At 44.1% G+C, this 18,293-nt stretch overlaps 1 protein-coding gene across 3 annotated transcripts; it reads left to right on the top strand.

The window, feature by feature from the left end:
• The first annotated feature begins 388 nt into the window (after positions 1–388).
• fam117aa (family with sequence similarity 117 member Aa) lies at positions 389–18,121 on the top strand. 3 transcript variants are annotated; one of them, XM_083977529.1, is made up of 8 exons: positions 389–813; positions 2,796–2,941; positions 8,260–8,355; positions 8,461–8,574; positions 9,693–9,803; positions 15,281–15,545; positions 16,144–16,321; positions 17,534–18,121. In XM_083977529.1, the coding sequence occupies exons 1-8, from the start codon at positions 696–698 to the stop codon at positions 17,745–17,747; spliced, it is 1,242 nt and encodes a 413-aa protein (XP_083833655.1). In that variant the 5' UTR covers positions 389–695; the 3' UTR covers positions 17,748–18,121. The 3 variants fall into 3 exon arrangements, with proteins under 3 accessions (XP_083833655.1, XP_083833654.1, XP_083833656.1); XM_083977528.1 differs by having other exon boundaries at positions 2,793–2,941; positions 17,534–18,120; XM_083977530.1 differs by lacking the exons at positions 389–813; positions 2,796–2,941 and adding an exon at positions 6,690–6,868 and having other exon boundaries at positions 17,534–18,120.
• The last annotated feature ends 172 nt before the right edge of the window (positions 18,122–18,293 follow it).

Genomic DNA, 18,293 nt, shown 5'->3' with positions numbered 1-18,293 from the left:
TATGAATGAAAATGCAAAATTAATTGCAAATTAATTTACAAAGATGTATTGATCGTCTATTAACTCGATTGTGTGTATGTGAGAGAGAGAATCTGATTGCATATCAATATTTGAGTTAGGAAATTGAGTCTGATGTGGTGTTGAGGAGCATGAACATAGTGAAAGAACAAAGTGGGAGGGAACTTTTAAAGTTATTGTGTGTGGTGGTCGTGGTAGTGGTGGTGGTGGGGAGGAGAGGGGAGGGGCAGATAGACAGACGGATAGCTGTGAGAGCCAATCAGAGCTCAGTAGTAATCCAGCAGCAGCCAATCAGAGCGGCTTTAGTCGTGGAGCCTGCCATGCACGAGAGAGTCGAGCGCACACAGGTTGCGGACGGTGTCACTTCACACACACAACACACACGCGAGCGAGAGTGTGTGTGAGCGAACAAGAGAGTGTGTGAATGTGTGTGTGAGTGTGTGACCGCAACATGACGACGGACAACACCAAGTGAAGTGAAACTCAATCTCTCAGCTTCTGCTACTGCAACTTTTTTGGGGTAAACCATGGTGACCACCTTCATCATCACAATAGGAAGCCGCGGATCATCACACTGAAGAGACATAGAGAGAGAGACGAACCGACGGGAAAGAAGAGAAGCAAAAAGCCCAGTGTGTCTCTGTCTCTGTGTGTTTGTGTGTTTTCCTAGTGTTGGGATGTCGGGCAGGAGCAGCAGCAGCAGCAGCAGCGGCCTCAGCCTGCAGCCGCTCAGAGCCACGGTCCCGTTCCAGCTGCACAGAGGCTCAGCGCTGCTCTGCAGGGAGGTCAAGACCGGTAAATACACACTAGAGCTGCACTCACTCTCCTACACTCACTCCTACATGTGTGCAAAGTTTAACAGTGAGTGCAGTTTTTCCTTCTTTTTTTTCCATTTCAACTGCGGTGGGTTTAAATACACTTTTTTGGAAGATTTTACTGTAACAACATGGATCCATCATCAGGATGCATGGACCACTAAACTGTCTGATAATTAGGATAATCAACCAATCAGTTTAGTTTTCAATCATCTCCAGGCTGCAGCTCCTCCAGTTTGATCACTTCTCTGTGTCTGATTCATTAAAAAGTTAAATATTTGATTAAAAAGTTGAATATTTGATCAAAACTGAGACAAAACATCTGGTTGAATCATGGATGGATGAGTCAGTGATGTAAATACAAGTTGGTTGGTTGCAGTCATAAAGGAAAGAAGAAAGTAACAGTGTTGATTATGAACAATGTTTATCAGGATTTGAAGCTTGAAACTTTATTGATTCAGTTCAAATAGAGTTCAGATTTCTGATCCAAACACAGCGTTTCAAACTGAAGCGAACAGTGAACAGTCCTGCAGTGCAGAGGCTGAAACTCAACACCACAGTTTCTCATAATGTTATTTAGACACTGTGTGACCTCTGACCTGTTGGATCTGAACCTGCAGCTTCGTGTTAACGTGTAACACACACCTAGGTAACACACACACACACACACAGCAGCAGCAGCAGCAGCAGGAGCAGCTTTAAAAGCCTCTTTGTTTTCACTCTGGACGACGTGTTGTTGTTGTTTAATCTTTAATCGTGTCCATGAAAGTCACATCTGCAGGCAGAGGTGGTTTATTTATACATCCTGTCTGCCCTGCAACCTGGGCTGATGACAACATACTGTGTGTGTGTGCGCCCACTTGTGTGTGTTGGCTGGTGGTAGATAAACTTGTAGCCTGTGGTGACTGTTTTGCAGTTGGATGGATTTGCTCCAGGTCAAAGGCATGGTCCACACCTGCCAGAGATTACAATGAACTGCCAGCACACACACACACACACACACACACACACACACACACACACACATGCACACATATGCATGCACTGCGCATACACACTTACACTCACATAGCTCTATAGGCTGCGTGCTCATTGGTGGGGAGGAAGCCTGGGAGCAATTTAGTGAACAACTACCACTGGTACTAAAATACTGTTTGGCCTATTAAAGCAAGTTTGTACACACACACACGCACACAAACACACACATTGGCAGTCACATGCAGTGTTACTACGACCTCAACGTGATCACACAAGCAGAGTTTTTTTTAATTTTTTTTATCACTGCTCTGAGACTGAAATGTTTTTTTTTAAAGGGATAGTTCAACATTTTGGCAAATTGGCCCATTGCCATAATCCCTATAGTCATAGCAGTAGGTTTGTTACCTTTAATTGTCGGTGCAAGCTGTTTTTAGAACGGCGGAGCAGAGCCGTGAGCTGCTCAGCTAATGCTACAGAGGCTAATGGGATTTCCGGGTTTTCCCTCAAAACTCATCAAATACACAATCCAACAACTCCAAAACGCTCTGGTGGACAAGTTGTGACCTGCACATTCACCACACTATGAGATAATAACAGAACGTTACCAGACAGAGTTGTTTTAGAGGTAAATACAGAGACTGCTTGATGAAAAACTGTCCCTGAAGGCAACGTGCATCAGCGGTTTTGCATGAATTTACCTTGATGTGTGTGAATTGTGTGTTTGATGAGTTTGATGAGGGAAACCAAGAAATCCCATTAGCCTCCGTAGCGTAGCTCTGAGCAGCTCGCCGCTCTGCTCCGCTGTTCTAAAAACAGCTTGCGCCGACAATTAAAGGTAACGAACCTACTGCTAAGACTATAGGGATTATGGCAATGGGCCAATTTGCCAAAATGTTGAACTATCCCTTTAATACAAACTGAGTTTTTAAAAAAGAAAGACACAAACTGAGTTTTTACATGTTTTCTGTCTGTGCCCTGAAGTAGACAGGACGGCGGCTCGTCCTCCCAAACCCACCATCCGCCGGACGCTGTCTCTGGACGCCATCGTGGGTCCGTACCTGCAGGGACAGTGGCCCAGAGAGACGGAGAGCTCGGCCGTCGCCTGCAGCGTCAACGACAAAGCCACACAGGTGAGAGTCGGTCGTGTTTTTGGTTGGTTGCACTAATGCAACTGGTGGTGTAAGAACAGATCTCCCATAAAAACCTGTTGCTTCTTGCTGCACACACACACAGACACACACGTTTGTATGGCTATCTTTGTGAGGACACTCATTGACATAATGTATTCCCTAACCCCTTACCCTAACCTTAACCATCCAAAACAAATGCCTAACCTTAACCATTACTCTTAACCTAACTTAAACCTTATAATAACCTAGTCATTATAAAGTCTTAACCCTCAAACAGCCCTTGGAAGGGGTCTGAGAAGGTGAGAACCAGCCACAATGTCCTCACTTTCCCAAAATGTTCTCACTCTTGATGGTTTAAAACTCAAACTGGTCCTCACTTGTACAGCTCTACAAGCACACACACAGAGTTTGTGTATCTGACGGCGGCTCAGCTCTGCAGGTGTCTGCTGGTTCCAGTTCGACGCTGTGAGTGGAAAGCAGCCAACTGGAAATAGTTGTTTTTGTTCTTCTTTAAAAGTCTGCTGTTGCTTGCCCTACCACCACCACCACCACCACACCCCAGCACCCCACCCTCACCCCTCCTCACCCCTCCTTCCTCCTCCCTCTCGACTGTATCTGCTCCTAACTGGTGCACAAAGCCCCCGGCCGACGTCGCCAAGCCTCCGCCGCTTCGTCTTCGCTCCTGACACAGTTTTTAAGCCCCGAACGAACCCCCTTTACCTCCATTGTGAGGAACAGACCCTGCCTGACCTCATTATACAGACACCCCATCCCCCCCAGCACTCCTCAACCACACACACACACACACCGCCCCACTCAGCAGCTCCTTCTGCCATGGTTCCTCTGTGTGTAACTCAGGATGATATAACCGATTGTTGCTCCTCTTTCATTCATGCACATTATCCTTCTATTAGTTTACAAATCTATTTCTTTAACTACTCTATTATTAAAATATAAGACAGCATATGACCAGGGAGTGATATTATATCAACTTTACACAGTTTTCAATCTAAAACAAGAGAAAACTCGACCACAAAGTTTGAATCAAAACACAAAAGAGGAAGTTAATGTTTATTTCTGCAGCTGTAGATCTCAGTTTTAATGCAGAAGCAATGAGGCAAGGATTATTTGTATAGAATTAAAATGTAGATAATCAATGAGATTGGGATTGAGATTTATTTATTTGCCATTTGTGCACAAACCAAAGTCCAGGCACATAGGAATTAGTGTGCAGGGCTCTCTTGGAGTCTAGTAATACGTTAAAAGACACAGAAAAGCACATTGTCAGTAATAAAAAGTGTTTAAAACACCACCCAAGAAAAGAAAAGTATATCATAAATCAACCAAGTAGTTTTTAAATGTGTTTAAATGCAGTAGTAGTGGAGCAGCTCCATGTGGCTGTTGCTTTGCCAACCACATGCTGCAATTGGCCGCATGTAATGTTGACTTGTGTGAATTTGGGATTCAGTTTTGCAGATAGTTTCTTTTTTTATCATTTAGATTGTTAGTGAAATTTTCAATAACAAAAACAAGAGCGTGAATCCAGGTTGAATCAAACAGGTGTTCGTTCTGGTTGTGGTGTAAAAACATCCTGTAACACGTCGTGCAGAGTAGAGAGATAATGAAATAAGAAGAAATCAATCACACGTGAGAGAGTGAAGTAGATAAGAGGTGGAGCCGCCTTCAATCTGCAGAGCAAACACTCACACAAAGATTATTGATTATAAACAGAACTTATGCATAAGTTAAAGCCCCAGTATGTAACTTATTTGTCTTTTTATTATCAAAAATCAAATATTGCTTTCATAAATACGTATTTCACTGAAGTCTAATCACACCCGCATGTCATTTTATTCGACAAGAGAAAGACGGTAAAACGTGGGTCAGGTAAACAATACAACATCACCATGACAACATACTGTCAGGCCTGTATTGTTTTGCCTCGTGCTGGCGGACCACTTGTTTACATAGACGCTTGTTTATCCTGTTACATGCAGCGTCTGTTGTCTGTCTGACGTCTGCCCGATTTCACGTGAATGCAACATCAAGAATATTTTCCGATATGCAACCGCACCACTAGATGGGGGCAATTCCTACATACTATACCTTTAATGTTTTGATTGATTTGAGTGGGACCAACTAACCTTCAGAATATAGACAGGAATGAAACTGGAAGGTTTGGTGTCTGTAAGTGCTGCTGAAGTTGAGGTTTCTAGCTCAGAGTCTGAGGAAAAACTCATTTTGAGAGAACGGCCTTTAAAGACTTGGACTGTAAAATTCCATAGATTGTTAATGTAAATCATACTTCTACGATTGGTTGCGGATACAAAGGAAATGACAATTTTTGGAGCCTACATAATTGACTTTTCTGAGAGAATACATGTTAAGGAAGAAAAATAGCTTTGAGCTTTGCAAAAATGATTCCTAATGTTTTGATATCTACGGTACGGTGGCCCAGAGAGCTCAACACACTGTAAATAAACAAACCTGCAGCAAGTTCATTTCCAACTGGACAGGAAGTGTTCACCCCAGTGATGGATCTGCCTGGTTACACTTCTGGTTCCCCCTGGAAACACACTTCCTGTTGGGAATTTGAGGCCTGTTTGTTTATTTGTGGATGTGTTTTCATTGTGTTGACCTCTCTGAGCCACCGTAGACATCCATCCAACACGATAACTCACAGATTAATTCAATAACGAAGCTGATAATCAGTTGTTTCTGTTGTCTCTGTGTCCGAGCAGGAATTAAATAAATGTCTCAGGCTGGAAACATGATCCACGCTCCACTTCCTCCCGGTCTTTTTATAGGTTCGAGTCCCATGATCATGTTTTTGGGGGGAGGGTGGGGTAAGGTTGTTGGCAGCTGTAACTCTACACCGATGTCACCGGCGTCTGACTGACTCATGCTGCGTTGTGACTGATTTAGCTCCGTGTCGGCGGCCGGTTTCATAGGATCGGACGCGGACGGGGAACAGGGGAGGAGATGGTGGCGGAGAACTGGACCACGACGCTGAACTGGAGCTGCTGCTGCTGGACGCTTTAACCCTCATGTTGTCCTTCTGGGTCCAACTGACCCAATCTGTTCCCTTCCTTTCTTCTTTCTTTCCTTTCTTTCCTTTCTCTCTTCCTTCTTTCCACAATCCTTTTTCCCTTCCTTCCTTCCCTTCCTCCTTACTTCTTCTTCCTTCCTCTTTTGATCCAATTGACCCTCCATCTTTCTTTCCTTCCTTTTTTCCCTTCTTCCTTCCTTGAACAAATCTGTTCCCTCCCTCCATCTTTCTTTCCTTCCCTTTTCCCTTCCTTCTTTTCTCCATTCTTCCTTCATTGAACGAATCTGTTCCCTCCCTCCATCTTTCCTTCCTTTTTTCCTTCCTTCTTTCCACAATCCTTTTTCCCTTCCCTCCCTCCATCCCTTTATCTTTCCTTCCTTTTTCCCTTCCTTCTTTCCTCCCATCTTTCCCTTTCTCCTTTCCTCCCTCCTTCCTTTTACCCTTCCTTCCTTCCTTCCCTTTCTCCTTCCCTCCCTTCTTCCTTCTTTCCCTTTGTCCTTCCTCCCTTCCTTCCTTGACCCAGGTGGACAACAGGAGGGTTAAGCAACAGGTTGTGTTTCTCCAGTTGGATGGAGGGGGGGGTCGTGGTGACTTGGAGATAAACGACTCTGAGTGAAACGTTAGCCGTCGCCTCCTGAACGCCATGGACGCCAGAGAGTGAGCAGATCAGATTGTTTGTTGGAAAGCGTGCAATCGAAGTCGGAGCAGTCGAAGCCGATCGAGGAGCCGTGACCGTTTCCGATTCCTCTGTCTGTCGCTTCCACCTGTTGATGATGATGAATTGTCAGTCGTCTGCACCCAACCAGCAGCAGCAGCCGGCGGCGGCGTCCAAACAGACTCCCACTGGGCGACGATCAAGAGTCAATGTGAAGAAATCGGTACAGAAGTCGTCGGATGTTGTCGAGCTGCTGTTGTGCCTCCTTGTTCACGCCTGGCTGTTTGTAGTGTTTTCTTACCACAGTGTGTGACTCTGTGCGCTGATAGTAGCTCTGCACTTTATATTTATAGTCGTCACTCTGATGTGGTTTGGATGTTTTTTCTTGCCGGTGGAGTGGAGGCTGTTTGTGCAGCTCTGAGTGTGAGTGGTGGTGGTTTCTTTCTGTACAGCTGTTGTGGGGCAGGTGTGTGCCAAACAGCTGTGTGGCTTCGCTCGCTCCAGTTGTGGCGTTGACTGACTGGAGTTCACCGGGTTTAACAGAAAATACAAGAGGTCAAAGCTTGATAGACACTACTTGATGTCACTTTATGATTATAAATTTTCTTGGTACGATTATTGTCAGAGAGATAATCATGGTATTACAATTATCACAATTATTATACATTAATTAATTTCACAGCACTATGAAGGTGTAAAATCAAATCAAAATAGTCAAAAAATATAATTACATTACTAATTATTTACATTATTTACGGTACATTACACAAAATAATTTTGTTAATATTCAAGTCATTAATTGTCATCTATGTCAAATGTTTAAGTTTATTATAATAGTGTTTTTTATTACAAATGACACGCTAACATTTAAATTCCTACCAATTCAATGTTACATTAGAAAAATGTACTTAATTTAAACCAGTATCTGTGCATTTACCTTTATTTTGGTACATATTTGCCTATATGGTTCGATTAAATAATTGTGGCGTTTAAAGCAGAAGTAAGCGGAATGTTTGTGTTAATATAAGTCTTAAATAGTTATATCTTCCGACAGCAATCACTTGTATAGAGTGTTTGGTCCGAAACACGGGTCTGTCAGTCACTCTGCTCTGCTGTAAGCCGAGGAGAAAACTTTCCTTGTATCCTACAACCTTTATCCAATGAGGAGAGAGAACGGCATAAAGGGGCGGGTCTCTCTGTGTGTGCAGCCAAGGGATGCGCGTGAATGTGGTGACGTAGGGACGAGGGCGGGGACTGCTAACTCCATCGGCTGGCTTACTTCTACTTTAAGTTTATTATAATCGTTTTTTTTATTACAAATGACACGCTAACATTTAAATTCCTTACCAATTCAATGTTACATTAGGAAAATTAACTTAATTTAAACCAGTATCTGTGCATTTACCTTTATTTTGGTGCGTATTTGCCTTTATGGTTCCAACATAATCTTTTTTGGAAAGTGACAGTATTTAGGAATCATGACGATTAATTAATTGTGGCGTTTAATACCGCGGTTAATTGCAAAAACAAGTTATCGTGACATCCCTAACAGACACAACACTGGACTCTTTATTCACCACCACGTTGTGTTTCTCTCTCTTTTCTTTCTCCCAGACTCCCAGCTCGTGGGCGGAGGAGACCCAGGGACGGAGAGCCGTCGGCGGACACAAGCGCTCGGCGTCGTGGGGCAGCGCCGAGCACCTGAGGGAGGTGAGTGAGTGTTCGTCGCTGTCGCTGCTGCTCCTCCTCTCGCTCTCGGGACGAATCACGGCGACGCCTGATGATGAATCCCCTGTCGCTCCGCTCTGCCCCCAGGTGGCCAAGCTGAGGCACCAGCTGCAGAAACGCTCCCGCCATGCCCCTCCCCCGGCCGGGTACGACCCCCACCACCCGCTGCCGACGGCCGGGCACGCAGCGGGAATCACTCAGGTAGATCATGAGTGTGAATGCTGAAAGGCAGCATCTTTCTTTCTTTCAACCCCTTTTCTCTGTCTTATTACTTCTTTCTTTCTTTCTCTTTATTTTTTTCTTTCTACCCTCTCTGCATCTTTTTACTTCTTTCTTTCTACCCCTCTCTATCGCTATCTATGTACCTCTTTCTTTTAAGTATATTTTTTTAGTATATTTTTTATTTGAAAGGACAGTTGAGAGAGACAGGAAACGGGGAGGCAGAGAGAGGGGGAATGACACGCAGGACAGGGCCGCTCTCTCTCTGTATCTATCTCGTTCTATGTATCCGGCCCCCTTTCTTTCTTTCATGCTACCCCTCTCTCTGTCTCTTTCTTCCTGAAAGAATGAAAAGAATGAAAAGAACATAACCAGGGGGAATGCACATGTAAATGTGGGGTGCGGGGTCTTATGTCTCATGTTTTTATGTTCTTATGTCTCTATGTAATTGAGGTGTATGAAATGTGGGTAAAATGTATCTATCTATCTATCTATCTATCTATCTATCTATCTATCTATCTATCTATCTATCTATCTATCTATCTATCTATCTATCTATCTATCTATCTACCCCCCTCTCTTTCTTTCTTTCTTTAAACTCTGTTTCAACTGTTTCACATGCAGTATTTTAACAGTTTCTTCTACCTTTTTAACATTTTCTTCAGCTCATTCAGCATTTCTTCAGCAACGGCGTTCAGCTGCTTTCAGCATTCACATACATTTACTGCTGGAAATGCTTCTTTTTCTAGTTATTATTATTATTATTATTATTATTATTATTATTATTATTATTATTATTATTATTATTATTAAGTGTTTTGTGGATACAGGAGGTAAAAAGTCAGACAGAGGAACTCTCTCCCGCTGGTTCCTGCTCGGCTCTGGCAGCCAGAACAGGAACATCCGCCCGGTAACAGGGAGATAAAAAAAAAACACTGGTGCTTTTCTTAGGAGCGTCTGTCATCACAGACACAGACGGACATGAAGTCACAGAGAGACAATCTGAGAGCAGAGCGTCACGTCACACCAGGACACAGCTCGGTCCACAGTCAGTCTCACACAGCTGTCACTCTCTCTCTCTCTCTCTCTCTCTCTCTCAGACGATACCCATGATGCCTCTGAACAGACTCGCCCCCCGGCTGCGGCGCAGTGTTGAAGGCCTGAACCTGGAGCTGGAGGAGGTGTTTGTGTCGGAGAAGCCCGACGATGAGGTCAGGTCACCGAGCTGCACAAAGCTGAAAGATAGAAAATTAAAATACATAAAACTGTATATTTTGTTCTTTTCCTGTATTTTATTTTTAAATTTTGATCCATTAAAACCATCTCAGTGTAGTTTTCCATCTCCTCTCACTCTCAGCTTCTCTCTGGAGCTCAACTGACAACAGGTCTGTGTCAGCCAATCAGAAGAGAGGAGGCTCTGAGCCTCTCCTCTGATTGGCGGACTGTTTTTTGAGCAATCAAATAAAAAAAAAATAGAGCAGATTTCAGAATAAAACATTTAGAGGAACCAAATCCTGCAAGTGTTGGATGGTGGATCCAGGTGGGCGGGGCTAATGCTGCATTCAAGACAACTCAGAACTCAGGTTTTTCCGACCTCCAATTTGAAAAAGTGCAATCAACACAGAGCTCCAAATCAGGAAAGTTGGAGAAAAAAATGACTTGTTGACGTCACACAACAATCTGCACCCGCACAGAACCACATGGTGTGTTTTACAATGCTAAAACAGATTAAAATGCATTTAAATGCCAAAATACTGTGAAATGTTATGAAATATACAATACTTACAGTTACAGATTAACCTGCTGATGTTATGGGACACAGTAAACTCATTTTGTTATTTCTCTTCAATTTTAAATGATCTGTTTCATTATTTTAAAATGTTGCTTCTTCTTTTTTTTTCTTTTTTTTGTGCCCTTTGTAATGTTTTAATGCCTTTAGCTATGTGAAACACCTTTAATGCAACGTTTGTCCTGGTCCACTATGTTGCTTATTCTGGCGTGATAGGTCTCCAACGTTTTGAAGTTGGAAATCTGAGTTTTCAACTGGGAGATGCTAAATTCCAAGTTGTCTCGAATGCAAGAATAGGATGACTGCGTTGTTGTGACATCATAAAGTTACAGGAAGTCCTGACGGCTGGTTTTAAGGTGGTGTTTTCAAATTTCCCACTCCCTGAAAACACACACAAACATGACACGCCCATATATACATGTGCAGGTGGCTGTAAACAGGAAGCAGCTTCTCTCTGCAGCTGGTTCGTTTGCAAAAGTCCTCAGAGCGCGGAGCAGCTGGTGTCACCTGCTCCTACCGTCCCTCACTCTTGCAGGGATGCAAACAGCGCGCCGAAAAGCGAAACTCGCTTTTTTCATGACCAATTAGGTGACTTGTGTGAATCATTCAGATCCGAAGAGTTTTTGTTTTGAGGGGGGGGGGGGTCTCAGCGTCTCAGCTGGGGTCAGTAAAATGTTTTTCTAACAGGCTGACAGTGACAATCACGTGAAACTGAGGCGAACTCATTCATGGTTTCTGATCATACTGATAACGGCCGACCTCCAATGTTGACGCGCGACGTGCGCGCTCGTTACCCAAAGCGGCGCGTATCCGCGTGCAGTCGGTACGTACATTACTGTGTCAGGCAGGTGTCTCCCACGGAGCTCTGCCCCGTTTCAGAGGTGAAGGAGAGACGTCGCCTCCGCGATGTAGAATGTGTTCAATTAAAGTGAAACTAACACATTATATAGGCTATGTCCATTACACACTTTTAGGCCTTAAAATGTCTTAAATTTGTTGAATTATTGTGTTCAAGTCTTAAATAATTTTAGACAGGTCTTAAATTTTCTTATGCCCACCATGGGCGAGCATTTCACTCGCATTTGTCCCTAAAAAAAAAAGACATGTGTGAACCGGGAAAATCACAAAAAAGAAAGAGCACAACCTGCGATTGGTCCAAAACTACAAATCCCACAATTCTCTGGCCTCAACAATAACAGTAGGCTAGTTAGTGTAAGTAAGAGAGAGTGGAGCTGTAGGTGAAAAGAGGAAACAACGCACGTCTGGTCCTGTTCTATGTTGTTCGTTCACACCGTCACCGTTTATTAGTTACGTCCGCGGTGTAAAAGGCCGTGACGCAAAGACGCGATTAGGCGCGAGACGCGATTAGGCGCGAGACGCGGTAGACGCGACTTTTTTTTTTGCGACGCAATACACGCGATTCTTTTATGGCGACGGGACCCTCGCGTCTTCGTCTATTTCATCGTGTTTGGTGGGAAGACCCACAGGGGCTTCCCACACAAACACGAGGAACGCTTTTTTTTCGCGCGAGCTTTTACGCGCAACCAAACGCGAGATACGCGAGAAATGCGATTTATCGCTCGTTTTCACTCGTTTCAAAAAAAATTCACGAGCCCGCCAACAACTTTTTTTTTTTTTTTTCAAAGGAGGTTCAACTGGACTTAGTTATTTGTCTAGGAAGACGTTTCACCTCTCATCCATGAGGCTTCATCAGTTCATGTAGCATCTGACCAGGCTGGGACTGGACCAACTATCTGGTGTGGAGACTCAGTATAAGTCCAGTTGCTTTCGATTTAACCTCCTTTGAAATACTATGACCTGGACAAATGAGAATATGCACAGGCCTACAACAACATTTCTGCTCTCACCAACCATGGTTGAGGTCACAACGCTGCGCTGTAGCTGCTCTGGAAGTCCGAGACACTGAGGCCAAACGCCGCCGTCGCTTCTGATCCATGACGGCGAGTTCCGGGCTGATGAGCTACAGAGACTTTACAGTCAAAGAGGAGCAGTGCGTCGCTGTGTCGGACTGTTTGTTTGGATTTAATGAAGAAGCTGCACAGAGTCAGGTGAGCAGAAGCTGCCCCCCCCCCCCCCCCCCCCCCCCCCTCTCACCGTGGAGCCGCTGCTGTCTCACAGCCACCACCGACCCATAGAATAAAACACCACTAAGCCGTGGACGGTCGCTGCGTGGATAAAATGCTGACGACCAAAACAGCCGCCACCAGGTCACTGACTGGAGAGTTTTAAAGTCGGCACATGAACGCAGCTCAGACCGGCCGGTGCCTCAGCGCGGTGATCAGCAGGACGCTATACCCAGTACCGGCCAGCTCAGTACAGAGGGGGGGGCGATAACGTGACGCACAGTATACTGTTATGAGACACATTATGCATCCCAACTGTCTTTTTTTTTTAGAGGATTTTTTTTACCAAGAATGCGCCCAAAAAAATCATGATCCAGGGGCCAAAATTCGAAACAAATATATATTTTTTAAATCATAGGCTTATTCTCATTATTCTCCTGATGTCGGTTTAATGTAAACAGATTGCGCTGATATGCGTCATGTGACAGCGGGGCAGAGCTGCAGCTGCTGTGCTGTGATGGACCTGATCAGACTGGTGGTGGTCCACAGTCAATCAGTCCCAGATCCTCCACCGTCACCAGATCCCCCGAAAGCCCCCGCAAATAATACATCTACAAGAAGTTAAGTGGCAAGTTGCACCTTTTCGTCGGTTTATTATTTGCGGATTATTTTTTTATAGCCTATATAACGTCACTGCAACATGCGGCTCTCAGTGCTTGTCGGTGTTGTGTCTATAAATTGTGAAATAACTTTTCCTCGATATAAATATGAGACGTGGTCGATAGGTTTCATTCATCCATGTTTTGGCAGACAATACAAATAACCAATGATAATGAGATTTCCACCGCGCCGAACCAATCATGTGGCTGGAATAGAGCCAGTCAACAGTAACATGTGCATTTGTTTGGGTTGCTGCAGATGTGTACATCAGCTGACACCGCCGGTAAAAGAGAGAGAGAGAATGAGTGTTGTCTCGAAAAAAAACAGTAAAGGAGAACTTGGACAAGTGACTGAAAAGACGCGTGGTGCGCAATGGGGACACCAGGCAGCTGGAGCCAGGGACGTGCACATGACTATAGAGGGGCAGGGGCTCAACATCAGAAAAGGGCAGTATGTACAATTTTTTCAGGCCTTAATATCAAAATAAATAAATTAAAATAAATTACAGTCACTATTTAGTCGGTAGAGAAAGCCTGCACGCCTTCAGGACTGCAGTCAACACGCTGGACCAATTTCCCAACTTCCCGAAACAGAGTCATGACTTCTGAACTGGTAGGCTAAGGCTAATATGGTATTGGGTGCACATTAACATTGCAGGAAAAAAAATCATGTGAGTGCAAGTGCAAAATAGAAGTAGGCTAAACCTACAGGTTACACACACAAAACCAAGAAATGACTACTGTGACTGCTACTGTGCATATTTACCAACAGCAGCAATATTTACAACAGCAAAGTCACAATTACCAGTAACTCAATATCTGGAAACAAATTCAAATAGTCGTAGTGAAATCAAGCTGAGTGAGTGATTCCTCCTGTTGCTGTTGTTGTTCACTACATTCAGGTGATGTTAGACAGAGGACGGGGTGGGGCTTAACTCTTAACAAGCAGTTAGCTAAACAAACACAAATGGGCGCTTTTCTGAAATATTAAGCTCGTTGAATAAGTGGACGGCGACTTGTCAGAACCGACAAGGAAGTTATGTTGGTGGATTTATAACTCACAAGATTCGACACAAGTCGCTCCACTGTCACGTCTCATCTGGATAACACAGAGTTATCGATGAGGCAGCAGCTTCTACTTCTCTCTCTCTCTCTCTGGACGTGCATGTGAGGGAGCGCGCACCGCGGGGCAGCCCCCCCCACGCCCCCGCCCCTCAGTGAGAGACAGAGCGGAGCAGCAGCGGACAACACACACACTAACGTAGACATACACAATACCGTGTATATTACAAGGAAATGCGTACGGTAGATAACCGTGGCATTTTTACAGCGCGGTTGTTTACATCCTCATGCACAACAGGAATGCATTTATTGAAAAAAATAAAAATAAAAATAAAAAAAGGGCACTTTTTAATACGAGGCAAAAAGGGCAGGGGCTCAAGCACCCTTTGGGCCCTATGTGTGCACGTGCCTGGCTGGAGCGGACCGTGGTCACGGTGCGGCCGCTCTGCTGCTCACCTCAGTGTGTGCGACAACTCATTCATGGTTGTCTCTGATTACACTGGTAACAGCCTTCCTATTCACCTCCAATGTAGACGCGACGTGCGCGCTCGTTACCCAAAGCGGCGCGTATCCGCGTGCATTCGGTGCGACGGCGCCGCCGTTTTCCCCCCCGTGCATGTCCGTTGCTGTGTCAGGCAGGTGTCTCCCACGGAGCTCTGCCCCGTTTCAGAGGTGAAGGAGAGACGTCGCCTCCGCGATGTAGGATGTGTTCAATTAAAGTGAAACTAACACATTATATAGGCCTATATGTCCATTACACACTGAATGGGATGTTAAATCCCATGTATTTATTTCTTCTGTTTATTTTAATAGTATATGACTAACATTCAGTGAAGACCTAAAAATCAGTATCTCCAAAATTGAAATATTGCAATGGTTTTTATTTTTTTAAAGCATTTTTAATCTAGAAATGTTGGCCTTCTGAAAACTGTCCATCTATATGCACTCAATACTTGGTTGGGGTTGAACTACTGGAAATTGACTTTTCTGTGATATTGTTAATGGTGAGGCCCCCCCCCCCGCCAGACAATTCCTCTCTTTTTTGGTCCTGACCCGTTTGCATCCCTGCTCTTGTCTCCGTCTTCACATCACAGCTCTTGGACATCCCCGACGGCCACAGGGCGCCCGTCCCCGCCCAGAGATGCAGCAGCGGCTCCCAGAGCGAACCGTCCCCGGGGCCCCTGGACCCTTCCCTCCTCTCCCCCTGTCAGTCCCCCTCTCAGTCCCCCTCCCTCCTCTCTCCCTCTCAGTCCCCCTGTCCTCTGGATCCGTCTCTCCTGTCGCGCCCCAGCTCCCCCTGCGTCCTGAACCCTCTGCTGCTGTCGCCGTCTCCGTCTCCCTGCACCATGGGAGAACCAGGTCAGACGAACTCCACTCACTGTGGCTTTTATTGATCTGATCTGATTCGCTTTAGTTTCTTAACCCTTCACTTACTGCAAAAGCATGGCGCTATGTTCGCTATGTGTGGAGCATTGTTACCGTAACTCTGTCATAGTTGGTCCAATCAGAAAAATGATATACCAGTAATATAATATGGAGTGGAGAAGTGAAAGATATGGAGTGTGCAATCTGTCTTTTCACCTATTGTATATAGTTTGGTTTTGCACTTCTTCACCTGTGAATAGAGTTCACTTTTGCACTGTTTTTTGTTGTTGTTTTGTAAACCCAGAGCACTAGACTCCAAAAATGACTAAAATTGATTCTCAGCATGTATAGGTTCCCATTTCCAATGTCAAATCGAAACTTTATGTGCAGTCAGAGTATTTTTCTCACTAAACCCCAAAAAAGATCAAGTTTGTTTTTGTGTTTTTCTTTATTTTAACTGCTAATACTTCCATACCATGTGCAATAATCATTTACCACCAAGCATTTTCTGACCATAGCCATAATAGCAATAACATAATGTAGCCTCAGTAGGTAAAGGGTTAATTGACCCTCTGGATGTTTCTGCCTACAGAGCCCGTGGACTGTGAGACTCTTCTGTGTCCATCTCCGTCCACTCTGCTTCCGTCCTTTGCTCTGGAGCCTCCTCTGCTGCAGCCGTGCTCCTCGTCCCCGCGGCCCAACAAGACCCGCTCCTTCCAGCGGCAGCCTCCCGAGGGCTGCGAGCGAGTCCGCGTGTCTGAGGAGGTCATGTGAGTGTCACGTCGTTATCAGACCGCAGCATCACAGAGAGATGGTGGTGGTGTTGTTAAGGCTGGAGTCAGCTGGTTAAATACAGCAGGTTAGACTGAGGGATGACACACAGGAAGATGGATATTATAAGTCATAATAACACATTGGCTAAGTGTGTGTGTGTTTCACATATAAATAGACTTAAAGCTAAAAACAGTAAAGCTGAATAGAAAAAACGTGAACTGTTATGTATATACAAGGAGGTGTAAAAATAGCTGCCTGTATAAATATATAGCAAAACAGTCTGTGTAATCTGTAAACCAGAGGAAAACAGTAAAATGGTGAAGAGGTGAATGTAGGAAGTTACATTAAATATTTGATTTAGGTTGATATGTACAGCACATGCATGTATTTACAATATATGTTTCAATAGTTGCATTTATAATATTTAATTTTATATCAAAATAACTATAGATGGTGTATGTTTTAGTATTGTTTCTGTATTTTATATGAAAATATATAGATTTTTTATGTTTTAAAGTGCAGTGTTGATTTATTGTTCTTATTTACCTTTTTATCAAGGTATAAATCAGAAGCAGCTTTTATTGCAAATATGTATTACTCCTACAAGGAATATTAACCTGGTGTATAGTACAAAGAACAAGAAAATTAATTTCATTATATTACAATTCATTCACTTTATATGAGATTATGTTTTTTAGTTGCAGTGTATTTTCTTTTTTCTTGATTTAGTATATATTAGATGTATATATTCACTTTTAAATTGAAAAGCAATTTGTGCTCATGCTTGAAAAGTGCTATATACATAAGAAATAATCATCAGTATTATTGTATTAATGCAACAACAGCTGATAAAGCAGCATTTAAATGTGGACTCCAACAACACATGGGCATCTGATGATATCAATTGATTTACATACAAAAAATTAAAGGTCATATGACATGTTGGTCAAATCAGATCTGAAGGGAAAAGTGTTTTATTTATTATATGGATGAACAGTTCTTGCACATGTCATGTCATGTCATGCCATACACACACACAGACAAAGACATACACACAGTAACTGCAGCAGCTTTGTGGAGAAAAAAAATTCAAGTTTAACGTTGAATTAAAAAAAAAAAAAAGATGTCGGCTTCAATCTGAAAATCTGTTTATCTGTGAAGCACCACCAACCCCGTCTCCCTCCCTCCTCCTCTCCCTCCACCTGCAGGTCTGCCTGTCAGGACGAGCCCCTCCTGCAGCCGTCCTGCCCTGACCCCAATAAAGTCAACTTCACCCCCCACGGAGGCTCTGCTTTCTGCCCCGTCAGCCTCCTGAAGCCCCTCCTGCCCTCCATGGACCTGCTGTTCCGCGGCCTGTCGGTGTCGCCCGTCACCGGCTGCCCCGGCCAGGCCTCGCCCACCCGACACCTGGGGATGCCGTAGAGGTGGAGGGTCTCGTCCCCTCAGGACTTTAATAAACACAGCGAAGAGAACTAAGAGCAGGGATCTGGACAGACTGGGTGTGTTTTTAGACACACGACAGAAACCCGAGCTCACCTCTGCTGTAACCTGCTGCCACAAAGACTGAGAGCTAAAGAGTTCGACCTTTGACCTAAAGTCTGTGTGTTCTCAGCTGATTTTTTTTTTTTTTTTTTTTTACTTCAACAGCACTTGAATTGTTCCAGTTTTTTTCTCCTCTGGATTCGACTTCAGGACAAAAGAGACAAAAATGCTGGAAAAGTTTAAAGGGATGGTTCAACATTTTGGCAAATTGTCCCATTGCCATAATCCCTATAGTCATAGCAGTAGGTTCGTTACCTTTATTTGTCGGTGCAAGCTATTTTTAGAACGGCGGAGAAGAGCAGCAGGCTGCTCAGAGCTATGGAGGCTAAAGGAATTTCTTGGTTTCCCTCATCAAACTTATCAAATACAAAATCCCAAAACTCCAAAACGCTTTCGTGGACAAGTTGTGACCTGCACAATCACCAC

This window comes from Trachurus trachurus (genome assembly GCF_905171665.1).
Source record: "Trachurus trachurus genome assembly, chromosome: 8".
Classification (NCBI taxonomy): domain Eukaryota; kingdom Metazoa; phylum Chordata; class Actinopteri; order Carangiformes; family Carangidae; genus Trachurus; species Trachurus trachurus.
This window is presented reverse-complemented; position numbering and strand designations above follow the sequence as displayed.